This window comes from Dipodomys merriami, unplaced genomic scaffold (genome assembly GCF_024711535.1).
Source record: "Dipodomys merriami isolate MVZ:Mamm:240054 unplaced genomic scaffold, mDipMer1.0.p SCAF_7, whole genome shotgun sequence".
Taxonomy (NCBI): Eukaryota; Metazoa; Chordata; class Mammalia; order Rodentia; family Heteromyidae; genus Dipodomys; species Dipodomys merriami.
In genome coordinates, this window is record NW_027206290.1 from 2,886,145 (window position 1) to 2,910,454 (window position 24,310).

A 24,310-nucleotide genomic window follows, 5' to 3' on the forward strand; every position below is an offset into this window, starting at 1 on the left:
TTCTGTGCTCCATGAAACTATAGAAAAATAAAGATAACAGCTAGAATCAGAGTTATTTCCATTCAAATGATATAGTTCAGGGTTCATTTTAACTACTAAAAAATAAATGCCTGATTTTTTTTCTGTGGTACTTAATAATCATTCTAGGAAAAATATTAGTAGAATGAGTGGAATTTGCAGAATGGAGAAAGAAAGAAAGTATACTGCTAATAGAGGAAAAATAAATTCCATAATTAATTAATTTCCACCCTTTAGCTATGTCTTCACATATAAATTCTTTAATTCCCTTGTGTTCTAATTTATCATTCATGATCTGTAATGTATCTGAATTGTGATTACAAAATAATGTCCTGCAAATATAATTATTTATTTTGTATCTATTTGACTTGAACGATACGATTGACTGCTAACTGTTCTTGGAAAATTGTTAGTCTCCTGAAATCTCTTTCTATCACTTGTCCCTTAGATCTCAGACCATTGGTTTGAAGTCTCATTTATAAATGTTCAGTATTTGGCTTTTAAACAAAATGAGAGGTGCCAAGAAATTGACTTATTAAATAGGACTTGAGCCTTTTTAGATATACATGGAGTTGCTAGAAAGGAAAAATTGAAACAAAGTGAAAAAGTGTATTTGATGGAGTAAGTGTCTGACAAATGGGTAAAGATGGGAACTGAAATTTTCTTTGTCTTAAATTATAAAATACTCTTAATTTCCATAGATTAATAAGGTATTCAATAAAAATGTATATGATGGATATAAAAGCTCAATGTTTGTGGTCAAATTTTGCATTCATTGTCAAAAAGAATATTTTTTTCACCTAATAACAACCATTGTGCTTAAGTATGATCATCTTTAGAAAATGCAAGTGCCAAAGAATAGCAATGGATTTAGAGAAAACAAAGATCAAGAAAAACTATACTAGATAAATAAATGCTTGAAAAGAGCATGCAAAATTTCTCTAAATTTGTTATATCTCATTTATTATTTTAAAATGTATCTTGTAATTTTTCCAATGCTTCTTGACTAAGTCTTGACTTGTTAACCTAATAAGAAATAGATGATTGATAAGATTACTAGTTATATTGAAAATAAGATTCTTGTGTTAACTTTTCAATATTCTCTAAGAGTTTAAAATAGTTTTTAACTTCAAGATCACCTCATTTGACAGCAATGATGTGGATCACGAATAGGTTCCTGAATTTCAGAAAGAGGTGGGAAATTTTGTGTGGCCAAAGTTAAAGAACATTCTGGTAGTATATCAGCAATTATTATTATTATTGGATGTTTATAATGCAAACTTTCAATTTCTACACTATTCCACGGAACACACAAAAAATTCTGTGAACTGAGTTAAATAATTATGACCATTTTGTACTTGATTTGAAGTTTAAAGAAGTCAATCAACATCTTTCAACATGTTGGTAAGAGGAAGCCCTGGATCTCATACTAAGTTTGAGGTTAAGCTTCCTATAGTACAGGTATTATTTGATGCTTATATTTCTAGTAGGAGATATGTTGTATTCATAAGCTACTTTATTAAATGGCAAATCCTTTGTACAACTACTCAAAGATAATTATAAAAAAAGAACATATATACTTTAAGTTAGGAATTTTGAAAACAAAACAACTTTAGCAAATATGTAAACAATCAGATTGGTAGAAGAGACAGTATTCTGCAGAAAGATCTGCAAAGTATCTATAGGTTTTACAATCGATTCCTTATATTTTCCTTATTAAGACCTGTTTTGGACTTACTATTCCATAGAACAAGACTGTTCTTGAATTTGTTTACGTTTGGTAGAATACTATAAGAGGTTGTCTAGAGTTCTGTATGTTTTTAAAAACATGATTTTAATATAAGGCAGAACAATAGTGCTGTATTTTAAAAACAGACACATAATTAAAATCCCCAAGTTGATCAAATCATTTGAAGTGACATGTTTCATTACAGAGATGAAAAGGAAACATGAAAGATGAGCCTGGCATTTTGTGATGTTAGAAAATATGTAAGTGTTTAATAAAATTAAGGCAGTAGATGGTTGAGATGATTTTGGAGCCAGAATGATGTACTCTCACTGGCCAAATTAGGGATAATTTTAGCATCAAATAATTAAAGATGTTAACTATTCTGAACAATACTAAACAATTTTGACACTCTATAATCCATGTCATAAAACTGATGAATAAGTAAACAAAGAAATAGAATCACTGAGCGATGTTTGAAGTAAAACATCAAGTAGTAACTTGTAGATGTGAAATGACTACTGAGGCTAGGAAAAAGTAATCAGTTGGCTCAACAGAGTGAAGATTAGCTCATAGAAGAATCACAATAATGTCAAAACCAAGGGTGGATTGAGACATAGCAGATTTTGCTTGTCATGGCTTTAAATTCTCTCCCTATTGATACTGTTTATTGGTGGCATGAAGGAAATAGAAAGGAAGAAATCATGCAGAGTAGAAATAAGGCAGCACCTTCATCTGTTAATTGAAATTAACAAACAAATGAGTCACCAATGAATATAATAATTGAAGAAAAATAAGGCTTCACTTACTGAGTAATACTGCTGGCCACAACTGGAATATAATCATAAGGAAACATGGGACAAACCCCCAAGCATGAAGCATTCTAACTTAAGTAGAGAACACATTAGCATTGTTAAAAATGTTAATGCTCTATAATGATGGAGAATAGGTTGAGGAATTAGTCCTTACCACAAAGGAAATGAAAGTGTTTTGGCTGCTATGTATAATGTATTGGGCTGGATTATACATATATATACATACATATACATATATTATATATGATATTATATATGACATGTTTTATATATATACATATATATATATATATATATATATATATATATATATATATATATATATAATGAGAGGAAAAGTGCGGTTCTGTAAGACACATCTTGACCAGTTGACTAAACTGGAAAGTGGACTAATCAGATGAACTCTAACACCAAATTTACTGAAGTTTAAATAAGGTTACGTAAAGAGAATGCTCTTATTCTTCCAAAATATACACTGAAATATTTAGAAATAATGAAGTTCAAGATGTATCCCTTTTAGAATTGCTCTCAAATCATTCAGTAAGGACATGAACAGTCCTACAAATTACAGATGGTCAATTTAGGATTTTACAGCTATATGATGATGCAAAGAAATGGCAATGTCTTTATTAGAAAGCACACTTCAAATTCTGTTTTTTTTCCTGCTTTGATTATATTTGTTAATTTCATGCACAAAGTTGGGCAGTGGTAGTAGACAGCTACACAGATAAATAACCTCCACTCTATAGTATTCTATGGTGCTCAGCTATGAGTCCATTTGGACTTGTAATATTTTCAAGTTACACTGGATTTATTTAACAAAACTTTTCACGAGCCAAGTAGCTTTTTTATATGTGGTATATATTTAATTTATAGAGCAAGTGATTAGCAAAATTGACAAAAATAATGATGGATAAAATTGAGTAGTACATTTCACAAGCTTCTAAACTGTAAATTTAAAGCTGATTCCCAAATACAAAGACATCCGCATAAAAATACAAATATACAAATCATTGATATGAACTTTCAGAAAGCTCCTGTATCCAGAGACTTCTCAGTAAAAGTGCCCTCAGCAGTCTGAATGAACAAGTAGAATAGCAACTATGTGATGTGATCTGGTTTAATCTTTCTTTTGTATAAATTATGTAGAGGTTACGTTAAGCTATCTTCCTGTAATCAGATAATTATTACTGTTGTTTTGTGTGTGTGTGTGTGTAGGTTTGGGGGTTTGAATTCTGGGCCTGGGTGCTGTCCCTGAGCTCTTCAGCTCAAGGCAAGCATTCTACCACTTGAGCCACAATGTCACTTCCAGTTTTGTGATGGTTAATTGGAGATAAGAGTCTCATAGGAAGTGGCGCTGTAGCTCAAGTGGTAGAGCACTCGCCTTGAGCTGAAAAGCTGAGGGACAGCTCCCAGGCCCAGAGTTCAAGCCCCACGACCGACAAAAAAAAAAAAAAGAGTCTCATGGACTTTACTGCCCAGACTGGATTTGAGCCATGATGCTCAGATCTCAGCCTCCTGAGTAGCTAGGATTTACAGGTGTGAGCCACTGGGGCCTGGCTATTACTGAATTTTAAAACTAAAATAATCCATGAACAAATCACCAAGAAATGTTAAAGCTACTGGTACAATTCACACACGTATGAGAAGTGGTCACCATTGTTTCTATTATGGACATAGACTGTCTCTCACTGTTTCTAACCTAAGCCTTGTTCTCATGTTGTCACCTGCGCTAAGACATTTTTCTTTCATAATAGGACAAAGAAAAACAGAAGTACATGCAAAAATACTGATGTTTCTGAATTTTTTTAGTCAGAATGACCAAAGCCATATATACTATATAATACTTTTTAAATTATGATAGTCTGTGGAGCTACTTGTGTTTTCTGATCCATAACTTACTCACTAGGAAAATGATCATTTCAAAACCTCTTAGGGTGTGTCTGAACATATCATCAAATTACACTCATGTTCTTTCTTAAATCAGAACATGCTTTCACATACTTTATCTTTAGATAATCTCACTCATTTCATAACTATAGTCAGCATGTTAGGAACTCCCAAATTTTTATCTTTAATGCCTACATCAATTTATAATTTTCAAAAAGATAAACTTAATAATTTCATGCAAATTCAAGATTAAACACACACTAAAGATTCTACTTAGCTCCCTGGCTAAAAGCAAAATATTAAAATTAGCTCAAAGAACTTATAGGAATACAACTATATGTTCTGTCTGTATATGTGCACATATATGTATTAATGTAATATTGATATTTCTTCAGTAAAATACAAGCAGATAAGTGAAACCTACAAATTTCTTTACAAATATAGATATGTAAACCCTAACAAGTTAACAAAATTGTCAGACATGTTTTTTAATTCAGAAACTCCATAGTAACTGTTCAGTTGAATGAAAATTACTAATGAATTATACTTTAAAATTATTGGAAGTATTTACAAAATATTCTGAGTGGAGATATTTACAACATAATAATTAAATTTATGTTAATTTTACTTATTTGGTTGGTATGGCAAGATTTAAAAAAACAAGTATGCTCATAGTTTAATTTATAAATCCAATTTCTCTTCTTTCAACTTTATGATGTGATCTATTATCATTATTCTAATAACTTCACTAACATTCCTGCTGTTTAATTAAACTAAAATATATCTGAGCACTTTAAAAAAGAACATACATAGTAATAAGCCCTGCTAAGTAGGACAGTTAAATCAGAAATATTAATCTTAAATTATATTGAGATTGAGATTATGTGCTTCATTCTTAGAAAAATAATTTTAGTTCCATATCTGATGCAAATGCCTAGAAAGAAAATTAAGAATTAGCTTTACATTTACACATCACTTTGTACTTTTAAAAGCACATTTATAGATGTGTGGACCCAAAAAGTGTGGTAGCTATATACAATGGAATTTTTCACAGTCATTAAAAAAACAAAATAATGTCATTTTCAGGGACATGGATGGAACTAGAACAAATCATGTTAAGTGAGGTAAACCAAGATCAAAGACAATCTGCACATGTTCTCTCTGATATGTGGAAGTTAGATCTAAAATCCACTGGGATATGATGGGGCTGGGAAGGTGGCTCAGTGGTAGAGCGCTTGCCTTGCATTCATGAGGCCCTGTGTTTGATTCCCCAGCACCACATAAGCAAAAAAAAAAAAAAAAGAAAAAAGAAAAAAAAAGCCAGAAGTGGCACTGTGGCTCAAGTGGCAGAGCCCTAGCCTTGAGCTGAAGAGCTGAGGAACAGTGCCCAGGCCCAGAGTTCAGGCCCCACGACTGGACCCAAAAACAAAAAAACAAACACCACTAGAATATGATGAATTACACAAGATTCTAAATACATACAATGAGACCAAAAGAGAATAATCTTAGGGGAGAATCACAAAGGTTCAATACCCAAGGGCCTCCTCATATGTATACAAAATAATGTACATAGTAAAGCAACCTTCAAAGATATGGAAACAAAGGAGTTTTTTTGTTTGCTTGTTTCTTTTTCTGATGATTGTATTCTTTACCTTACACTGTATACAATGTATTCCTGTGCATATCTGTGGAGGGGTTGGGAGAAGGCACAGAATCCAAGGACAAAGGGTAAAAAAGTGGAGCTCTGGACTGCATTGTACATTGATGAAAGTGAACTATACAGCCCGTGGGTAGAGATTGGAGGGAGGGAATGGGAGAGAATGGGGGAACAGATGACACTGTACAAAAGGAAGTGTACTTATTACATGATGCAGGTAAATGTTACCCTCCTGTATATCATCTCTATAATAACAACAAATTAATTTTAAAAAGCTCATTTATGTATATTACCTTATATAAGTCCTACAATAGTATGGATGTGTACCTGGTCGATGATACCTAATTCCAGTTAGATATGAGGAATTAATTCAAAATATCCAGTGATGGTTATAGTTAGTGACAATATATTGTATTCCAGAAAAAATGCAGCGCAATCTTTAAGTGCAAGTGCTCTGTCTGCAAAAATAACTATATGAAGTGTTGCATTTGTTAATTAGCCAAATATTATCATTCCATTCTTTAATATATATTTAATAGATATATATCTATTAAATAATATACATAAATAAATACATATAATTTTGTCTGTCAATTTATAAACTAGTGGGAGATTTTCGTTATTCAATTTTTGAAAAGCAGTCAAGGGTCTACTAAGGGTCCGCTAGCTATGGGTCACAGAAGGTAAAGGCTTTTACAAAGACTGCATTGATGAGTGAGGAAATCAGCTTAGAGCAGATATATCTAATTACTAGTCCTAAACTTGTCTCACTCCACTCCTGCCATGAACTTGATGCTCACATATCAGTTTTATATTATAGTAGCTCAAGAGAGTAAAATGCGGGCAGTCAAGAGCACACTCAAACTTTAGAAATATCATAAAGCCATAATGCATATTATATAAGTATGTACTGCTGTTTTATTGATTTTTCTGTCCCATTAATACTAATTCTAAGCATGTGATGTGAGTCTCATTAGAGTCACTGCATAAATGAGGAAACTGAAAGACACTTAAGGATAAGTGATATTAAAGAAAGCATTAGAGATAAAATAGATGTTCCAATTGTGTTCTTTCTACACTTACATAAAATGTTCCTTTCTGATTTCATTAAAAGCAGTTTCATTGCTGCAGCTCTGTTGGAGCCATTTCCACTAAGAAAAGTAAATAAATAAAAATAAAAATAAAAAAGAGAAAATTTTATCTGCAAAGAAGTCGTATCTTATTTGTTAAAACTATCATCTTTACCTTCAGGGAATTCTTAGAGCTATATAATTCGAACTTTTAAATTGTATACAACTGTTAGAAGGTGGCTGTTGAAAACAGTCTGTTTTGATGATGATTATCCTCAACTTTCTAAAATTGGCTTAATTTCTTTGGGAAGATGTACACAGCAGCAGAAGCACTTGAAACCCATAAACATATTACAGCCTTTAATTTCCCCTACCTATGTGATCTATGTGTGCAAAGTACTTAAACTCTGGGGTTTTTACATTTCCTCATCAGTTAAAATTTAATTCTAACTCCAAAAATCCTTGATTCTGAACAGCAGTTTGAAATTAGACCCAGCAACCTCACAATTTGTATAATTTCTTTCTCCCCTGATTACTTTAGCAGTTCATGCTGGCCTATTAACATGTGAATGCCAATTGAATAAATCCCTTACACATTTAAATGAAGATCTTTTTTTCCCCCTCTGGTGATATTTCCATTTGAGTCTTTTGTCTATTGATTTGTGATTATCCCATACACTAACTTGAAAATAACCTTGACTAGGTATCAAGAGATGATTTTATTCTGGGCTCGGACAGATTTCATTTGACTTTTATGAACAATATTATCTGTAAGTATAAAGTGTAATGTGGGAAATACATGCACCTTACCTACCTAGTTGACTGAAGTTCTGAAGTGTTAGGAGTATTAGGAGAATAACAAACAGCACAAACAATACTGGTGTGTTTTATTCCCACATTACCTGATGGGGAGATATGCCGCCAGGAAATGGAAGGTTCTGGCTTTCCGGTAGCCAGGCATGTAAGAGTGACATTGGTTCCTTCATTGATGGTCATATCATTTGAGATGTCATAAATCTTCGGAGGAACTGAAATGGCAAACGTGCAGAGATCAGAATAATTGTTCATCCCATTTTTTTGAATTATACATAGCTTCATCAATAAAAAAAAATGTCTAGGAAATCTCTTCTAGTCCTCACCAAAAAGAAAATATAAATTTTATTGAACCTCATGACCAAAAACTGTGTTAGTGGTCAGTGTCTGATGATTCGATATTATGTAGTTCAGGGTGTATGGGGTATTTAATAATGGTAAAGCTTTAGAATTAAATGAAATATATATTGTAAATGATTTGTGCTAAATAAACTGGAATATAAATTATCTGTGTCTTAGACAGGCATCTTCAGTCTAATAAGGATTATTTTGTTGAAACAGTCATATACAAGGAAAATCTGGTAGAAAACAGCCCAACCATTTTGTCTATCTACTGGTTTAAAAGCTACTGGAGGTGAGGTAAAACATGTGTAGCCTAGCAAGTAAGACTTCAGATGCACAAAAGCATTTCTAACTTCAATTTTGTATCTATGACCGGTAGGTCTAGATTTTGTTAGATCTTTATTTTGCTGTTTTTCTCCTAAGAAACACAATCTAAGGACTGTGAAAAGTGGATTCATAGCTCAGTGCTGGTGGCCCATGCCTGTAGTCTTAGCTTCTCAAGAGGCTACATGGTTCAAAGGCAGCCAGGCAAGAACATCAGTGTGGCTCTCATCTCCATTTAGTCACCAAAAAAGCAGAACTGGAGCTGCAGCTCAAATGGTAAAGCACTAGCTTTGAGTACAAATAATAATAATAATAATAGCTCAGGGACAGTGCCCAGACTCTGAGTTCAAGCCTTAGGACTGCCCTCATACCCTCAAAAATAAACTAGAAAATGCAGAATGAAACATGTCTATATTTCAAGACTTGCCAGAACCTTTGCTATGGTCTTATGCACTGTAAGTTTACTAAACTCTTAGCTAAGCCATTATATTCTTATCTTATATTTATTAAACTGTGGAAACTTATATCACAGAATTGGATCATGTAATAGAATTTGGAAAATGTAGACAGAAAGTCTCTAAAGCAGGATTAAATTATGATTTTTTAATTGTAAAAATACCAAACAGAGGGTTTATAATTATATGTGCAAGGTAATGAGTCCATTTCTTATTAAGTATTGTTGCCTCTCCTTTGTTTCCCCTTCCCATACCTTCCCATCCCACCCTCCCCAAAGTTGTAAAGTTCATTTTTGGCATAACATCTTGTACATATCATTGTTGCAATGGGTCCACCTGTATCCCCATTTAAACCATTTGTTTTTTCCCTTCCCCTCCACAAAGTAAACCAACATCAAATACAGTGAAAACAGGGGTTATACCATGGGAGAGGGACATTCAAAGCAACAAAGAAATATCTTATAAATATGTTCGAAACCATAGTAAGAAAGAAAAAAATATTTAAGTCCTTATCTTGGGGTTCATTTCGCTTAATATCAAATTATCTGACCATTTCTGCTTGTCTCAGACATATACTAGTTATTGTAAATAAGGGAAACCATTGGACCTATGTTTCTTTGGGCCTGGCTTACTTCACTTAATATGATTTTTTCCAAGTCTTTCCATTTCCTAACAAATGAGACAATAAGATGGACTAGGAACTTTCCCTGATAACACAGCTAGTCATCAGAGAACCTACAGAGTTAAAGAATTAAATAAAACCATTTGATTTTCCAAGAAAATTGTAATTTAATATGGTATATATACACAATAACATTAAATTAGCTTTTTTTCTTGGAAAATAAAATGGTTTCATTTAATACTTTAAGTCTGTGGCTTCTCTGATGACTAGCTGTGCTATCAAGGAAAGTTCCTAGTCCATCTCAGACTCTGCTTCTAATTGTGGTGAGAATTAAATAAGCTATTACATGTTTTAAAATGTAGAAAAGCATATAAAATGCCAATTAGGGAAGGGAAGAGGAACAACAGAATGGTGAGACAAAGGACAGGGGGCAATAAATGCAACAGTAATATGCACAAGACAATATGTTGGAAATGATCTTAAAACTTGGGGGGGTGAGAGTTTGGAGAGGAGGGAAAGGTAGGAGATAAAGAGGGAAGGGGTAACAAGTTTGACAAGAAATGCACCTACTATCTTATTTATGTAACTGTAACCCCTCAGTACAATACCTTGGGAACAAATATAGAAAAGTACCTGGTTTCAGTTTTAGCTCTTAACCTGCTGTAACACATGTATCATGCTTGAGTTTAATTTCAGTATTTTTCCTTTCCTAAATGTTGAAAGTGCTTTCAAATTTCACTTGGGTAGCACTCATAGCTTACTTGCATCTTATGTAGGTTTGGCTCATGTTAACAAAATCATAATACATTGATAATCCGGATCAAATAAAAATATAGTAACTAGTCACTTTGGTAGTTATAAAAACTACATGGTTTTCCCCCTAGATTCATTTTAATTGTTCATTCTGATTCTTTATACTAGATACATGCTTTAATAGTCACTTTTAATGCCAGTAACTAAAATGTGCTGACTGCTAATTAACTCACCCATACTTTCAGTACTATCTTTGATTATTTTTTACAGAGCCATAAGAAATCAAGGATGATATGATTACAAATATAACATATTTGATCAAATGTTGATATGACTGAGGAAAAGACTTATTCTTAAGTGACATACCAATGTAAATGTTTCTAAATGACATAATTTAATTGGCATTTGAAACATATGATCATCAAACTCTTTGTGAGCTCTTCTCAGGCAAATAATAAAAAAATACAAATCATTCTAAATGGAGCACACTTTCAGCTTAACTGAAACAGAACAGAAATAATAAAGACATTAAAATACTCTGGAAAGAAAATAGAGAAAAATTTGCATGAATTTATGGTGAAAATGAGAGTTAATGAAAACAGTTGTAACACAAATTTTGTCATTTGGATATATAAATGTAGGTATACTTTATTATAGTAAACTACAAACACATTCATAAACATATATTCATGTGTAGAAACATGTATAACATACTAATATTTATTATTAAAAAGATATATACATATATATTCTTTCCTCTTTTACACAGAAGTGAATCTACAGAGATTTTAATCTTGCCTGGTCACTTTAATTACATATTTCAAATATATAAATGATCCAAGGTTGGACAACTTTATGCATTTTATGAGAAATGATAATATGCATGCTGTCCTGTAAACATTTATAATGATATCTGCTCATAAAATAATTGCATCATTATACATGTACCGATATTTCAGGTCCTAAATCCTATAAGTGGATATGAAGCACTCATATTTTGGCAAAATAAGCAAGCACTTCCCTTTACAATACTTAGACTTGATATTTAACCATGAGAAGTTAGGTGATGGGGAAGAGAATGGATTCCAGGTGTGGCATGTCATCTCAGTGATTACAATCACCTCCCAGGGACTCATAATTCAAAACACACAGCAAGGAAGAAACATCTGGAAACAGGATGTTTGTAAGAGAAAAAATCTGCTGGCAAGGCACTGCTCCCAGTATCCATCACCTGTTGGTAGCAGATGCTGGATAAAGTGGACTAGTAGACTTCTTCAGATATACTGTGGTTGCAGGCAAATTTGATGTTCACAAGTTTCAATCTCTACTAAAAATTTACTGATATTTTGAAGTTAAAGGAAATGCTAAAATGCAAACACATAATAATAGCGTTTATAAAACAAAAAAATCATGGGACATGAACCTGAATGTCGAGGCAGAAGTTCTCAATTTCTAGGTCAGAATAGATTACATAATGAATGGGTGCTAGGCTACTCTGCTGATCATTGATATCTTTAAAAATGTACAAAGTCAGCCGGGCGCTGGTGGCTCACGCCTGTAATCCTAGCTACTCAGGAGGCTGAGATCTGAGGATCGCGGTTCAAAGCCAGCCCGGGCAGGAGAGACCGTGAGACTCCTATCTCCAATAAACCACCAGAAAACCGGAAGTGGCGCTGTAGCTCAAGTGGTAGAGCGCTCGCCTTGAGCTGAAGAGCTGAGGGACAGCGCCCAGGCCCAGAGTTCAAGCCCCACGACCGACAAAAAAAAAAAAAAAAAATGTACAAAGTCACTCAACATAGTGTTACATATAATTGACGAATACCATTCATTACCTTAACATAGGACAACAAATGAACCTTTAGAGAATTGATTGGTGAGTGATAGTCACAACTGTCAATTTTGCCAGGAGAATGATGTCAAATATTGGGTAAAGTTTCAAGAGGGTGTCACAGCTCATCAGGATAATGGACAATGAATGAAAGAAGAGGTATTTCTATCCTGGGTGCTGGAACAGGGAACAAGAGTATGTTTCTGAAATTTCTCACAAATTTCTCTGTTATAGTTTGGTGTTAATGAATGTTTTGTGTCACTGATGACTTAAAGTGTGGTAGATTTTTCTGAGTATGTGTTGTTATCTGAATGTTTACATCCACCCCAAATTTGTATCTTGAAATCATAACTCCCAATATGATCACATTAGAAGGTGGAGCTTTAGGAAATGATTGGATCATTAGTGTGATTAGGACATTTATACAAGAGATCTTTGAGAGCTAGCTGGTCTTTCCACCATGTGAGGTCTAAATGAGGTGTCATCTTTGACAAAATGGGCTTTCACCAGCACCAGCCCAGCATGCACCTTGATGTACTTGGCAAAATAAGCAACCAGCTTATTTCCAGCTTTCAGAAAGATGAGATATGAATTTTAATTGTATGTAAGTCATTTAGTTTATCGTATTTTGTCATGGTGTCCTAATAGATGAAGAGAAGATGTTTAATTATTTGCTATCTGTTGTTGTAATTGGTATATATTTCTTTAACTGCTTTTTGACTCTTCTTCTCTTCATAAAACAGACATAGAGGCCCTGTAAATTTCAATTATTTCAAGAATGGTAATATAAAATCTGAGACTATAATGAAAATACTATTACAGTTCCTAGTACACCGTATGGTATTTTTTCCTGGATTCCCTGAATAGAATTGTTTTTAAGTCGTAGGATTTTAATTCAGGTCTTTGAAAATTTATATGGATTAACTATGCAGCCATTTTTGGATTTTGTTTGTTAATTCATGTATTTATTTTATTTATTTATTTTGTCAGTTGTGGTGTTTGAACTCTGGGTGTGAATGCTGCTCCTGCAGTCTTCAGCTCAAAGTAAGTGATCTACCACTTGAGCCACAGGGCTCAAGTCTCACGGGGACTCTCTTGCCCGGACTGGCTTTGAACTACAATCCTCAGCTCTCATCTCCTGAGTAGCTAGGATTACAGATGTGAGCCACCCACACCCAGCTGACTTTATTTTTTTATTTTGTTCTCCCCCCCCCCTCTTTTTTTTAACGTAAGTTTTAGCTTTCTTTTCAGGAACCAGAATACACCACAATTCTATTTCTATAGCTGGTATAACAGGAAACAGGCACAGACTATCATACCTAGTCGTGTTTCTGATGACGAGGGGGTATCACCAACACTTTTTTTCCTTGGGTCAAACTTGGAACTGCCATTCTCCTTCTGCCTCATTATGTAGCTGGGATGATGGATGGGCACCATCATGCCAACCTATTGAAGTGTGATTTTATTACCTTTTCTGCCAGTTTGGCCTCAAAACCCAATCCTCCAGTTCCCCACCTCCTGAGTAGTTAGAATTACAGATGTGAACAAGCACCTCTTCTAGGAATTTCTTGTTAACTCATTTTAAAAGGCAGTATTTTCCTATCCCATCACTTCTTACAGATTTTGCCATGTAAGCTCAGAGAAAAAATTGGACAATAATGATAGAAATTTATATTTGGACTGGGTACTCAGATAATGCCATGTGTGATGGTTATTCTAACGCATTTATAAGATTATTTATTTACCTTAGAAGCTATGAGAAGCTTGCTTTGCAAGCTTACTTTAGAGGCTCACAGAGACAAAAGATGCATATTTTCCTCTCATATATAGAAGTTAAATATAAATTATAAACATATAAAACATATACATGTAATCTGTGTATGTGCATATATACATAAACATATTTTCTAATGTTTACACAGAGAGAGTCACAATGATATAGTACTTTGAAGAATTAGCTTCTAGTTTAATAAAATGAATACCAGGTAGTCGAAACATGTGATTTGGGGAAGAGGTTAAGAGGATGGGGGCAGGTAAGTGAATAGAGGAAGGGTGGGTAAATACAGTCACTAATTCAGTATACTTATGTGAGCATGGAACCAAGGAACTTGAAGGAATGTGTGGGTTAAGAGAGATGGAAGGGATGACCTTGTTCAAAATGCATTATACTCATAAATTGCCATGTTGAATTGAAACTCCTTTGTAAAACTACTTAATGATAACACAAAGTAAAAAATAAAATAAAAACGTAAGTAAAGATATAAAGTTATATAAATTTACAGACAAAAGAATTGGACTCTAATCGTATGTACATATTATTTCTACTTTTTTCTCTAGAAGTTGGAGTCTGACTTAGTTCAGACAAGCTGTTTCTGAAATTTTTTCAAACTTCTTGAGTCAACAAGCTAGACATAACTCTAAACCTTGGAAGAATGGCCCTCCTCCTCCTTCTTCTTTTTCTCATATCTTTCTTTCTTCTCACATCTGGTAATAACTGGCACCATGAAAAGAACCTTCCTTCTTTTACTGTGCTGGCATGGCCCCTTTCCATCTCGGCCAGTCCCCAGAAGGTGAAAGCAGATCTTTTACACAGGAAAAACTTCCATAAAAAGCACTGCTCTCAAACTGAGAAAAATTCTTTCTTTCTTTTTTTCTAAATTGGTTAGCTTGTGGTTGCTTTATGGCTTCATGGCCTGTGTCTAACCAACTGATTGATTATGAATGACTTGTTATAGTTTATGACATTTCAGAAATTTTTATGGCTTCTCCCCTCATTCCATCACTCAGAGATTGTGAAAAGAGGAAGTATGAGTTATAAATGCAAAGTTGCCAGATTTGTGATTTCCCTACTGATGAAACATGTCAGAACAGCTTAGGGGGTAAAGAACAAGTTGCAGAGAAAAATACGTATCTTTCTTTCTTTAGTTCCAATTTTGAATCACACTGCTTTCTTTAGTACTATTCCTCTATTAGAAAACCTATGCACCTATGCATAAGGTTTTTTTCTCTCATTGTGTTCCTTCTGACAGCAGCTTAAAAGCATATCAAAACCAAAGTGGCCTCTTTTTTATACATCCATCCTTCCAACCATCTATGCAATAGACATTTATTGAACAATCAGCTTTATCAGGAACAGTTAATCTCAAAGTTTGAAGTAGATAACATTAGTCATTCTAGTATGGAGTCTATATCTCACAAACAAGATACTTGGGAGCACAATCACAAATAGAACCTTTCTCTGGAGTCTGAATTGGAGAGGTACTGATATTTGGAAGAGCCTTTGGAAAAGATGGAATTTGGTCAGATAGGATGGTTTAAAAACAGATAATTGTATTCAGCTAATCATCAGGAACAAACTGAGATATCCTTTTCACAGTTCTATAGTGAGAGGAAGGCCAACTCAGGAGATTTTAATATCACAAAAAGCAGTGTATATAAAAATATAGAGTGCCTTTTTACTTAAATTCTGTAGATATTTGGAATACAAAGAATACCAGAAAGACTCTTTCATAAAATTCTCTTTTATTAATTAAAATTTGCATTCTACCTAGAGAAGGTTTTCTTCAGATTGTTAGTGCAGTTTTGAACCTTTGGGGTATGAATTCAAAGAACTCTTCCAGAAATGATGATGCCTTGAGAGCTTGCACTTAGTTTCAGATTCACTGAGAACAGCAAGGTAGATGGAGAAGCGATACCCAACTAGAGGTGGAAAGCTGTCCTGACATATTTGTCCCTATCGTTATGTTTCCTTGGGGAAAACTCTGAATTGAGCCTATGTCACAGTGAGAAAACAACCCATCAGTGAGGAAATGAACGTAAGCAGCAGAGAGGGATAAACCACTCAGGACAGGGCTATAAAAAGAATTTCCCTTACTCTTTTCCCTTCCCATCATACCTCTACTATATCTAATGCAAGAGTGGGAAATGGAAGGGTATAATGCCATTGGTATCATATGATCCCACTCTACCAAGGCAACTTCAGTGGCATTTGAAATTCAATAAATCTAGTTGCTTTTTAAACCGCAAAATATATTTATATTAAATCATAATAACTATATAAATGTTGAGGAACAAGCAAAGAATACCCAGCTTGAACAGGACACACACAAGTTCAGAGGAGACATTATGTGTGTGTGTGTGTGTGTGTGTGTGTGTGTGTATGTGTGTACACACATGCATACATACATACTTCTTGTCAGTTGCAAGGAATTCCAAAATTTCAACACTTTTTCTTAAGGAACCTCCCCCCCACTATTTTCTAGATATATTCCCAGTGACAAATGGAAACAAACATTTTTAAAAATCAAAATGTCAAAAAGGTATAATATAAAGAAAATTAAATGTGATGGGATAAAGAAAAGTTTACTTTTTTATAGAGTACTGGTTTAGATAGCCTAGTTTATGAATTGCTCTTCAAATTCTTGGATGGGGAAAATTTCTTTCCATAAAAACATTGTAAAGGCAAACTAACAGCACTGATATATAAAAGTTTCAATACTTTAGAGTGTAAAAATTGTTACTTTTGCTTCATTTTGGCTAGAGAATCAATAGCTGGCCTCTAACATGTGAATCTGTATAAACCAGAGCTCAAATCCCTGCAGTACCTCAGGCTAGCTTCAGTTGCACTTACTTGGATGGCTCAGTTATAAAACGCTGCTTAAAGTCAGGACCATCATAGAAGCTACCCCCTCAGGCCTCAGCAGGAACAGCAAAAAGGCTAAAGCACCCTTGTAGCCAAACTATATATCACCAGGGACTACACAATTCCTGCACAGTTCACAGGCTCTTTACAAAACAACAGAACAACAGAACAGAAATACCAAAACCCATAGTAAGAACACCACCATTGAAATACTTTAAGGAACACCCATGTAGGTATCCAGACTTCATGAGGTAGATTTCTTAGGGAATAAAATTTGTGTCCTTGGTAATGTGTTATTAAATATCATCATCAGCTTTTTTTTCCTGGAAATCATTTGGCACTGTTAAAAAAAAAACTAAAAAATTGAAACCATAGATCTGATATTTCCCTTTCCAGGAATTAATGAGGAAAGAAAGGTACCTTATTTCAGCATAGTCAATATTCCCATAAACCTAGTGGTCAACTTCACTATTCTGCTTGGAAATGTGCCAAGAAATACCCTCTGGAATGGCCTGAGTGAACTTTTCCAGCCTCATCTTTGGCAGTGAATTATGTTGCACATAAACCAGAGGACACAGCACAGCTGTGTCAAACTAGAACCCAGCTGCCTTCTTTCCAAACATTTCCCATAGCTAAAAGCTTGCTTGAAGGTTTTTTTATAAAACACTAGAGTCCAAAATCTACCCTTGAACTTGTAGAGTGATAACATTTGTCTCGATTTCATAAGTTAAGCCTGTTCACGTTCAATGTGAGTGTTCCCTTTTAGGCTCAGGTTTCCATAAATGCTTTTTAGCATACTTCTATACCTAAGAGTAGATGGGTCATTGCAACACTATCAGAAAAAAAATATATAATGACTTCCTTGAAGTATTCCACTACTTTTTTGTTGTTTTGTTTTTTTTTTGTCGATCATGGGGCTTGAACTCTGGGCCTGGGTGCTGTCCCTCAGCCTTTCAGCTCAAGGCGAGCACTCTACCACTTGAGCTACAGCACCACTTCTGGTTTTCTAGGGGGTTATTGGAGATAGGAGTCTCATGGTTTTTCCTGCCCAGGCTGGCTTTGAACCGTGATCCTCAGTTCTCAGCCTCCTGAGTAGCTAGGATTACAGGCGTAAGCCACCAGCGCCAGGCTATTCCACTACTTTTGTAATTAAAAAATAATACCTATTGTCCTAATGATGTGGTTAACATACATTTATTGAAAATAATGTACAAAATGTATAAAGAAAAAGAAGGGAAGAAATCATATCTTAGTTCACTGTGTCTAAACCTTTCCTCTAGTAAATTGAAACTAAATGGATAGTGCCAAAATCATGTGATTCAATTTAATATAATGCCAACATTTAGTGAGAATCACTATTAACATTCAGATATATCACTTCAGTATTTTAGGCCAATATTTTCACATAGAATACAAAAAATTTATATGGTCGACCATGTTCACCAGGGAATTGATGCTGAAGCAGAAAGAGGAAACACAAGTCAAGATTCATTGATTGGATCTGTACTTATAAATTGATTTGTTGAATAGAAACTCCTTTGTACAACAACTTCAAAGGTAATAAAAAACATAATTTCAAAAGAAAATAAAAACATGTCAATACAAAAAATAAAATAAATATTTAAATTTTGTCATGTGAAACAAGTGTGCTCTTGGTAATGCGCTCAAGAAAATGTTCAAGAGAATAATTAGAAATGAATTCAAGATAGACATTGTGGCACTCCTGGAAATCTGTCTAACAAAGAATATATAGAACAAAGTTAATAGTTGCTAAATACTGACATATGCAATACAAGAGTTTAATGACTTATTTCGTTGACAAAGACGATATATATCATCAGTGAGTTCTACATATCCAATCTCCAATGTCATTTTTTGCTTTTTTTGGTAGTCAGCTTGTGGGACAGTGCTAGAATATAAGATGAACTCTTCAACACTCCTTCACTAAAAGCAGGCTGCTTCCCACAAGAGTTCGGAAGAAATAATACAGTCTGTTACCCAAACTGAGTCATAAAAATATTCCATTTGTTTCCTACCCTATTCTCTGAGAACACTCATTCTACCACCCTGGGGCTACTAAAGTTGGGAGAATGCATGGAGGATGCCACCTGTGGATGCCACCTGGGAAGAATCTGGGACAAAAAGAGCAGAGAGAGAGAGCAGGAGCCTAAGAAGCCCTCCAACTTGTCTGAGCCCTAATTGCTCAAGTCTTCCCAGGGAGGCCCCAAATGTCATGTCCAAATTGCCTCAAGTGATGTCTTGTGAGCAAGATAAACAACTGTAGCTTTTAAAAGTTACTAAGTTTGAGCATGATCTTAAGAAATACAATAAAAGAGGAGACGTTATACTACTTGATTTCACAAATAGTAAAATTACAACAGTATACCATTGACATTACAGTAGACAGTGGAACAAAACAACCTCTGAAATAGATGATGAAATCTCCATTATTCCCAACTTATTATCTATACAACTTGGGGATGGTAAGAGGGAAAGTAGGAGAAAAATGAGGGAAGGGGTAACAAATTTGACAAAAAATGTACTTATTGTCTTACTTATATAACTGTCACCCCTCTATACATCACCTTTACAATAAAAAATGAAAAATTAAAAAGAACAAATATATTAAAGGCACGGATAGGCATGTACGTGAGGGATGTAGCCAAGACCAAGTGTGTGTGTGTGTGTGTATGTACTTATGTATGTATCTACCTATGTATGTATCCATACATCCATCCATACATACATTATAAATGGTAAAGCCCAGGTGGGAAAATAACTCTAACAATAGCAGCTATCCTTTGATAGCTTCCATCTAGAAAATAGAAGTCTAGATTTATTTGGCTTTCACATTTGAAACATAAAAATATTTGTTTCATACAGTCTTATCAGATGTCCTCTGTTCTTCAATCCACATAGCACCTTTATGGGAATTAGAAGAAACTTGGTTTTATTAACCAAAACATATCAACACGTTTTAGAAATTTTCATAATACAGAAATCTACAAGATCTATGAAAATAAATAGTACATATATAAAAATGTGTGTGTATGTGTGTGTGTGTGTGTGTGTGTGTGTGTACAAAATGCTTGTCCTATGCTGCATGCCTATGTTGTTAGTCTAAATTCAACCGAGAAGTCACAGTCTTACTACCTCTGCTTTAGTACTGGCAACCCGTCAGCTTGTTTGTAGCCTTGGAAGGTTTAAGGATACATTTTTCACATTACATTCTTTGGTTTTGTATAAAAATAGTTCATTATCACACTAATGTGTGATTTTTCACCTGTCATGGACTAGCCATGATTAAATCTCCAGAGTGACTATAGTCTTGCCTTAGGAAATATTTTGAGGATAGTTCTTATTCAGAAAATTGAATGATAAAACATTCATGCTAACATTTTTCTTCCAAAAATAATTATCATTTGTATTTTTTAATGATCACATTTCTTTATGTACTTTTCTCAAGTAGAATTATTCGTAATCTTTTCTTAACATAACAACTAAATGTTATCATACATTGCAAGTATGCTCCAGGAGATGGTATAGTCCTATGGTTAAATGTACAGATTCTCTCTGATATTGGATTAAAAGGTAATTTGCAATGATTTTGGCCCCCAGATCATTAGTCACAGTGGCTTAAGTGCATTCTCTTATAATTCAATATCAAAGAAATTGCTCTTATGACATTAAGTATATTATATTCAAAAATTGTATAAATTATTGAAAGACTATGCCTGCTGCCAAGTTATAAAAGTTCACATGAAAAAGTTGCATTTTAAATTATTCATTGGAAAAAAAAGCAGTCTCTTGACAGATTGTTTTATACTGGGGCTAGCTTCAGGGATTTACATTTAAACATGAATCTCAAAAGTGAAAAGTTCTGATGCTAATAATTTTCTTGGGCTTTGAGTAAGAGGTTTATTTCCATCTGCTTGATTACCTGAAGTGGATTAAATATCATATGTTGTCTTGCACCTAGATGTTTTTCTAATGAGCATGTTTATTAGTAGAGAAAATAAAGATAATACTTATCAATTAGGATTAAATGCTGTGAAAAGCCTATATAAAAATATATGCATTTAGTGACTCAAGCATTTGGAGTAGAATGTACTATGCACATACATATAAATATACATATATATAAAACAAAATATAGTTATATACTATACTGTCTGTAAATTACATATGTGTACACATAGTACATGTATTCACACTTTAATTTTATATGAATACTAGCTACATAGTTGAGTATCCTTTTTTTGGAAATAGTTTATGTTACAACATTATTTCATACACTCATGTTTTTGAGGGTAGTTTAATTATGGGAAGCCTAACCTGAAAATTTTTCTCACCTACAGAATTATGTAATACTCTTCTGGGTTGAAAAGTTTCATTTATCATTGTTATGCATTAAAGCTGTGATAGTTGTTAGTGATTTACAATTTAATAAAATACATATGTTGGTTTCTAGTAGATTATTTAGTGTGGGAGGCAATGAACATTGAAATAGATTAAAACATAACTATATCAAGTTATAGGAGATATATGCACATGAAAATTATGTGTCTCTTAAGGAAAACTCACCATACCAAGTGGAGACAGAAGCATTGTATTTACCTGATTTAGATACAATGGTGATTTGGGAAATAATATACTGCAATCATGTAAAGGTATTCCAGGTAGACTAACATCTGTGTGTAGGTAGAGAGCTGGGAAAGATTGGATTCATTTGCAGACTCATAGTCACTCTTTTAGTTGCCATAATTGATTAAGCTGCTTGGTTGTTATCACCTAAAATTATTTTCCAAGTAACTATAAAATTACTTCACTTTCAAGCCATAAACAAATTTCTATTGTTTTTGTATGTATAAAGAAAGCAGATGAAGGCAGAAGCAGTTTTATATGGATCCCACCATACTTAATACATGATAAGTTCCCAGAAATTATTGTTTGGGAATGTTCTTACCCATTCTAAGTCATCCTAATTTGGGGATTATAGTCTTTCATATATTAATTAAAATGAATTCTTCCTATTAATCACTACATTCTGAGGAAAAGAAAAGATTTACAATTGCTGCCTTTTAAATGAAAATAAATTGTGAGTGAACAGTCTTTAGGTTACTAAGCAAAAAATATTAGTCTACTTTAGCTACTCCAAGTTACTAGATGAATAACATGTGTTATAACCTGATGAAAGGTATCGTGTATTTCTGCCTTTAGATGCTACCATATTATACGCTCAAGAACATGAAAATGAGGTTAAATATGAAAAGAACAAAAATCCCTGGTGCCTATGTATTCTTTTTTTATTCTTTTTTAAAATAAGTTTTTTATTGTGAAAATACTGTACAGAGGGGTTACAGTTACATGAGCAAGGCGATGAGAACATTTCTTATCAAGCATCGTTGCCTCCTCCTTTGTTTTTCTCCTACCATCCCTTCCCTCTCACCTTCTCAACTACACTCTGCCCCCTGCTCCCACTCCCGCCTGACTAAATTGTAAAGTTCGTTTTTCAACATAGTGTCTTGTACATATCATTGTTGCAATGAGTCAACTATATCCCTGTTTAAACAATTTGTTTTTTCCCTTCTCCTTCCCAAATTATACCAACATCAAATACAGTGAAAACTGGGGTCATACTGTGGGGGAGGGACATACAAAGCAACAAAGAAAATCACATGGTAATTTATAAATACATTAGAAACAATAGAAAGCAAGAAAAAATACCTTTGTTCCTATCTTGGGGTTCATTTCGCTTAATATCATCTTACACCTTTTCTACTTGTCTCGGACATATACTAGTTATTGCAAATCAGGGAAACCATGGGCCTGGCTTACTTGACTTAATATAATTTTTTCAAGTCTTTCCATTTCCTAACAAATGAGGCAATGTCATTCTTTCTGATGGAGGCATAGAATTCCATTGCGTATATACACCACATTTTCTCGATCCATTCTTCTACTGAGGGGTATCTGGGTTGGTTCCATATCTTAGCTATGGTAAATAATGCTGCCATAAACAGTTGTGCTGGTAGCTTTAGTATGGTTTTGTTTGTGATCATTCGGGTAAGAGATCCCCTGTGACCCAGCAATCCCACTTTTGGGCATTTACCAGAATGATCACAAACAATACCATACCTATGTATTCTATAAGTAGTTTTTCAACCCATTCAATTTTTCTGGTTTTGAATATGCCAGTTTCATCACTTGGAAAATCCTCAATAAACAAGTTAAATTCGTTGCTTTTTCTTTCTAGAAGTTTAAAAACTCCAATTCATTGTTTCATATACATATTATGTATTTTCACATCATTTCCCTCTCACAATTGCTTATCATTTATTCCCACAGCTACTAGTAAGATGGTAGAAACTACTTTAAATATTTCAACTGACCATTAAAAAATAATGAGTGGAAATTATTTTGTTATAATAACCCAATTTACCTTTTGAGTAGGTTGACTAGTGTAGCAGTTCTGTTAACTTGATGAACTTATTGAGTTCACATAGATATCAGGAGCCACTTGGCAATTGTTCAAAATAGCGTATTTAATCAAATGATGTGGACTAGGTATTTATATAGCCAACAGAGTCTTGACTTGTTAAACCAAAAAGTATTTGTAGTGGGTTCATTTCACTTAGGGAAATGTTAGAGCTCCCTAAGAATATATTTAACATTTCTGTGCCTTAACTTTAATCAGCTTGGCTGATCTTTTGGAAATCTATTAGCTGATATGAGTTTATTAGAGATGATGTGTTCATCATAAGCAATGTAAAGGAAAAAGATGTTTAGATTGGCTAGAGAATACATTCTGGGCTAATCGGACACAAAAAGTTACATTTCTGGTCTTTACTATGATATATATGAAATGAGAAGCTCCTGATAATAGATTAGTGTTTGGTAATTTTTTGATTATGAGAATGTAAGTTCCTTTTCATCAAATAATTTTTCAGGGAATATAAAAAAATCATTGTGGGTTAGAGGAGGGATTAGTATGTAGAATAGGTACTTCAATCAAATACATTAGGTTTTTTTCCAACTGTGAGGTTCCTTGACTCCTAGCTTTATTATAGGAATATGCACATGAGGAGGCAAATTGGAATAAAACACAATAAATTCCAAGGCTGTTATAGGTTAAAAATGCAATATGAGGGAGATAAGTGATGAACAAAGTAGCTGAGCTCAGAAAGGGTGACAAGATCAATAGATAATTGGAGAAGAGAAATAAGATCACAGCCAAAAAGTAAAAATAATAAAAAAGACGAGCAAGCTCATGAAAAGAGGAAATGGATGACATTATACTTTAGTAAAAAAATACAGGTATTCCCTGTTATCTCAATATTTATGCAAAAATAGCG

The 24,310-nt window shown here is 33.8% G+C and overlaps 1 protein-coding gene across 1 annotated transcript in view; it reads right to left on the reverse strand.

Moving 5' to 3' along the window:
* Negr1 (neuronal growth regulator 1) overlaps positions 1 to 24,310 on the reverse strand; it is an 876,873-nt gene that overhangs the window by 382,150 nt on the left and 470,413 nt on the right. Inside the window, exon 3 of the mRNA XM_070007283.1 lies at positions 8,079 to 8,204. Coding sequence (XP_069863384.1) covers positions 8,079 to 8,204 — 126 coding nt within the window. The remainder of the gene's footprint in view (positions 1 to 8,078; positions 8,205 to 24,310) is intronic.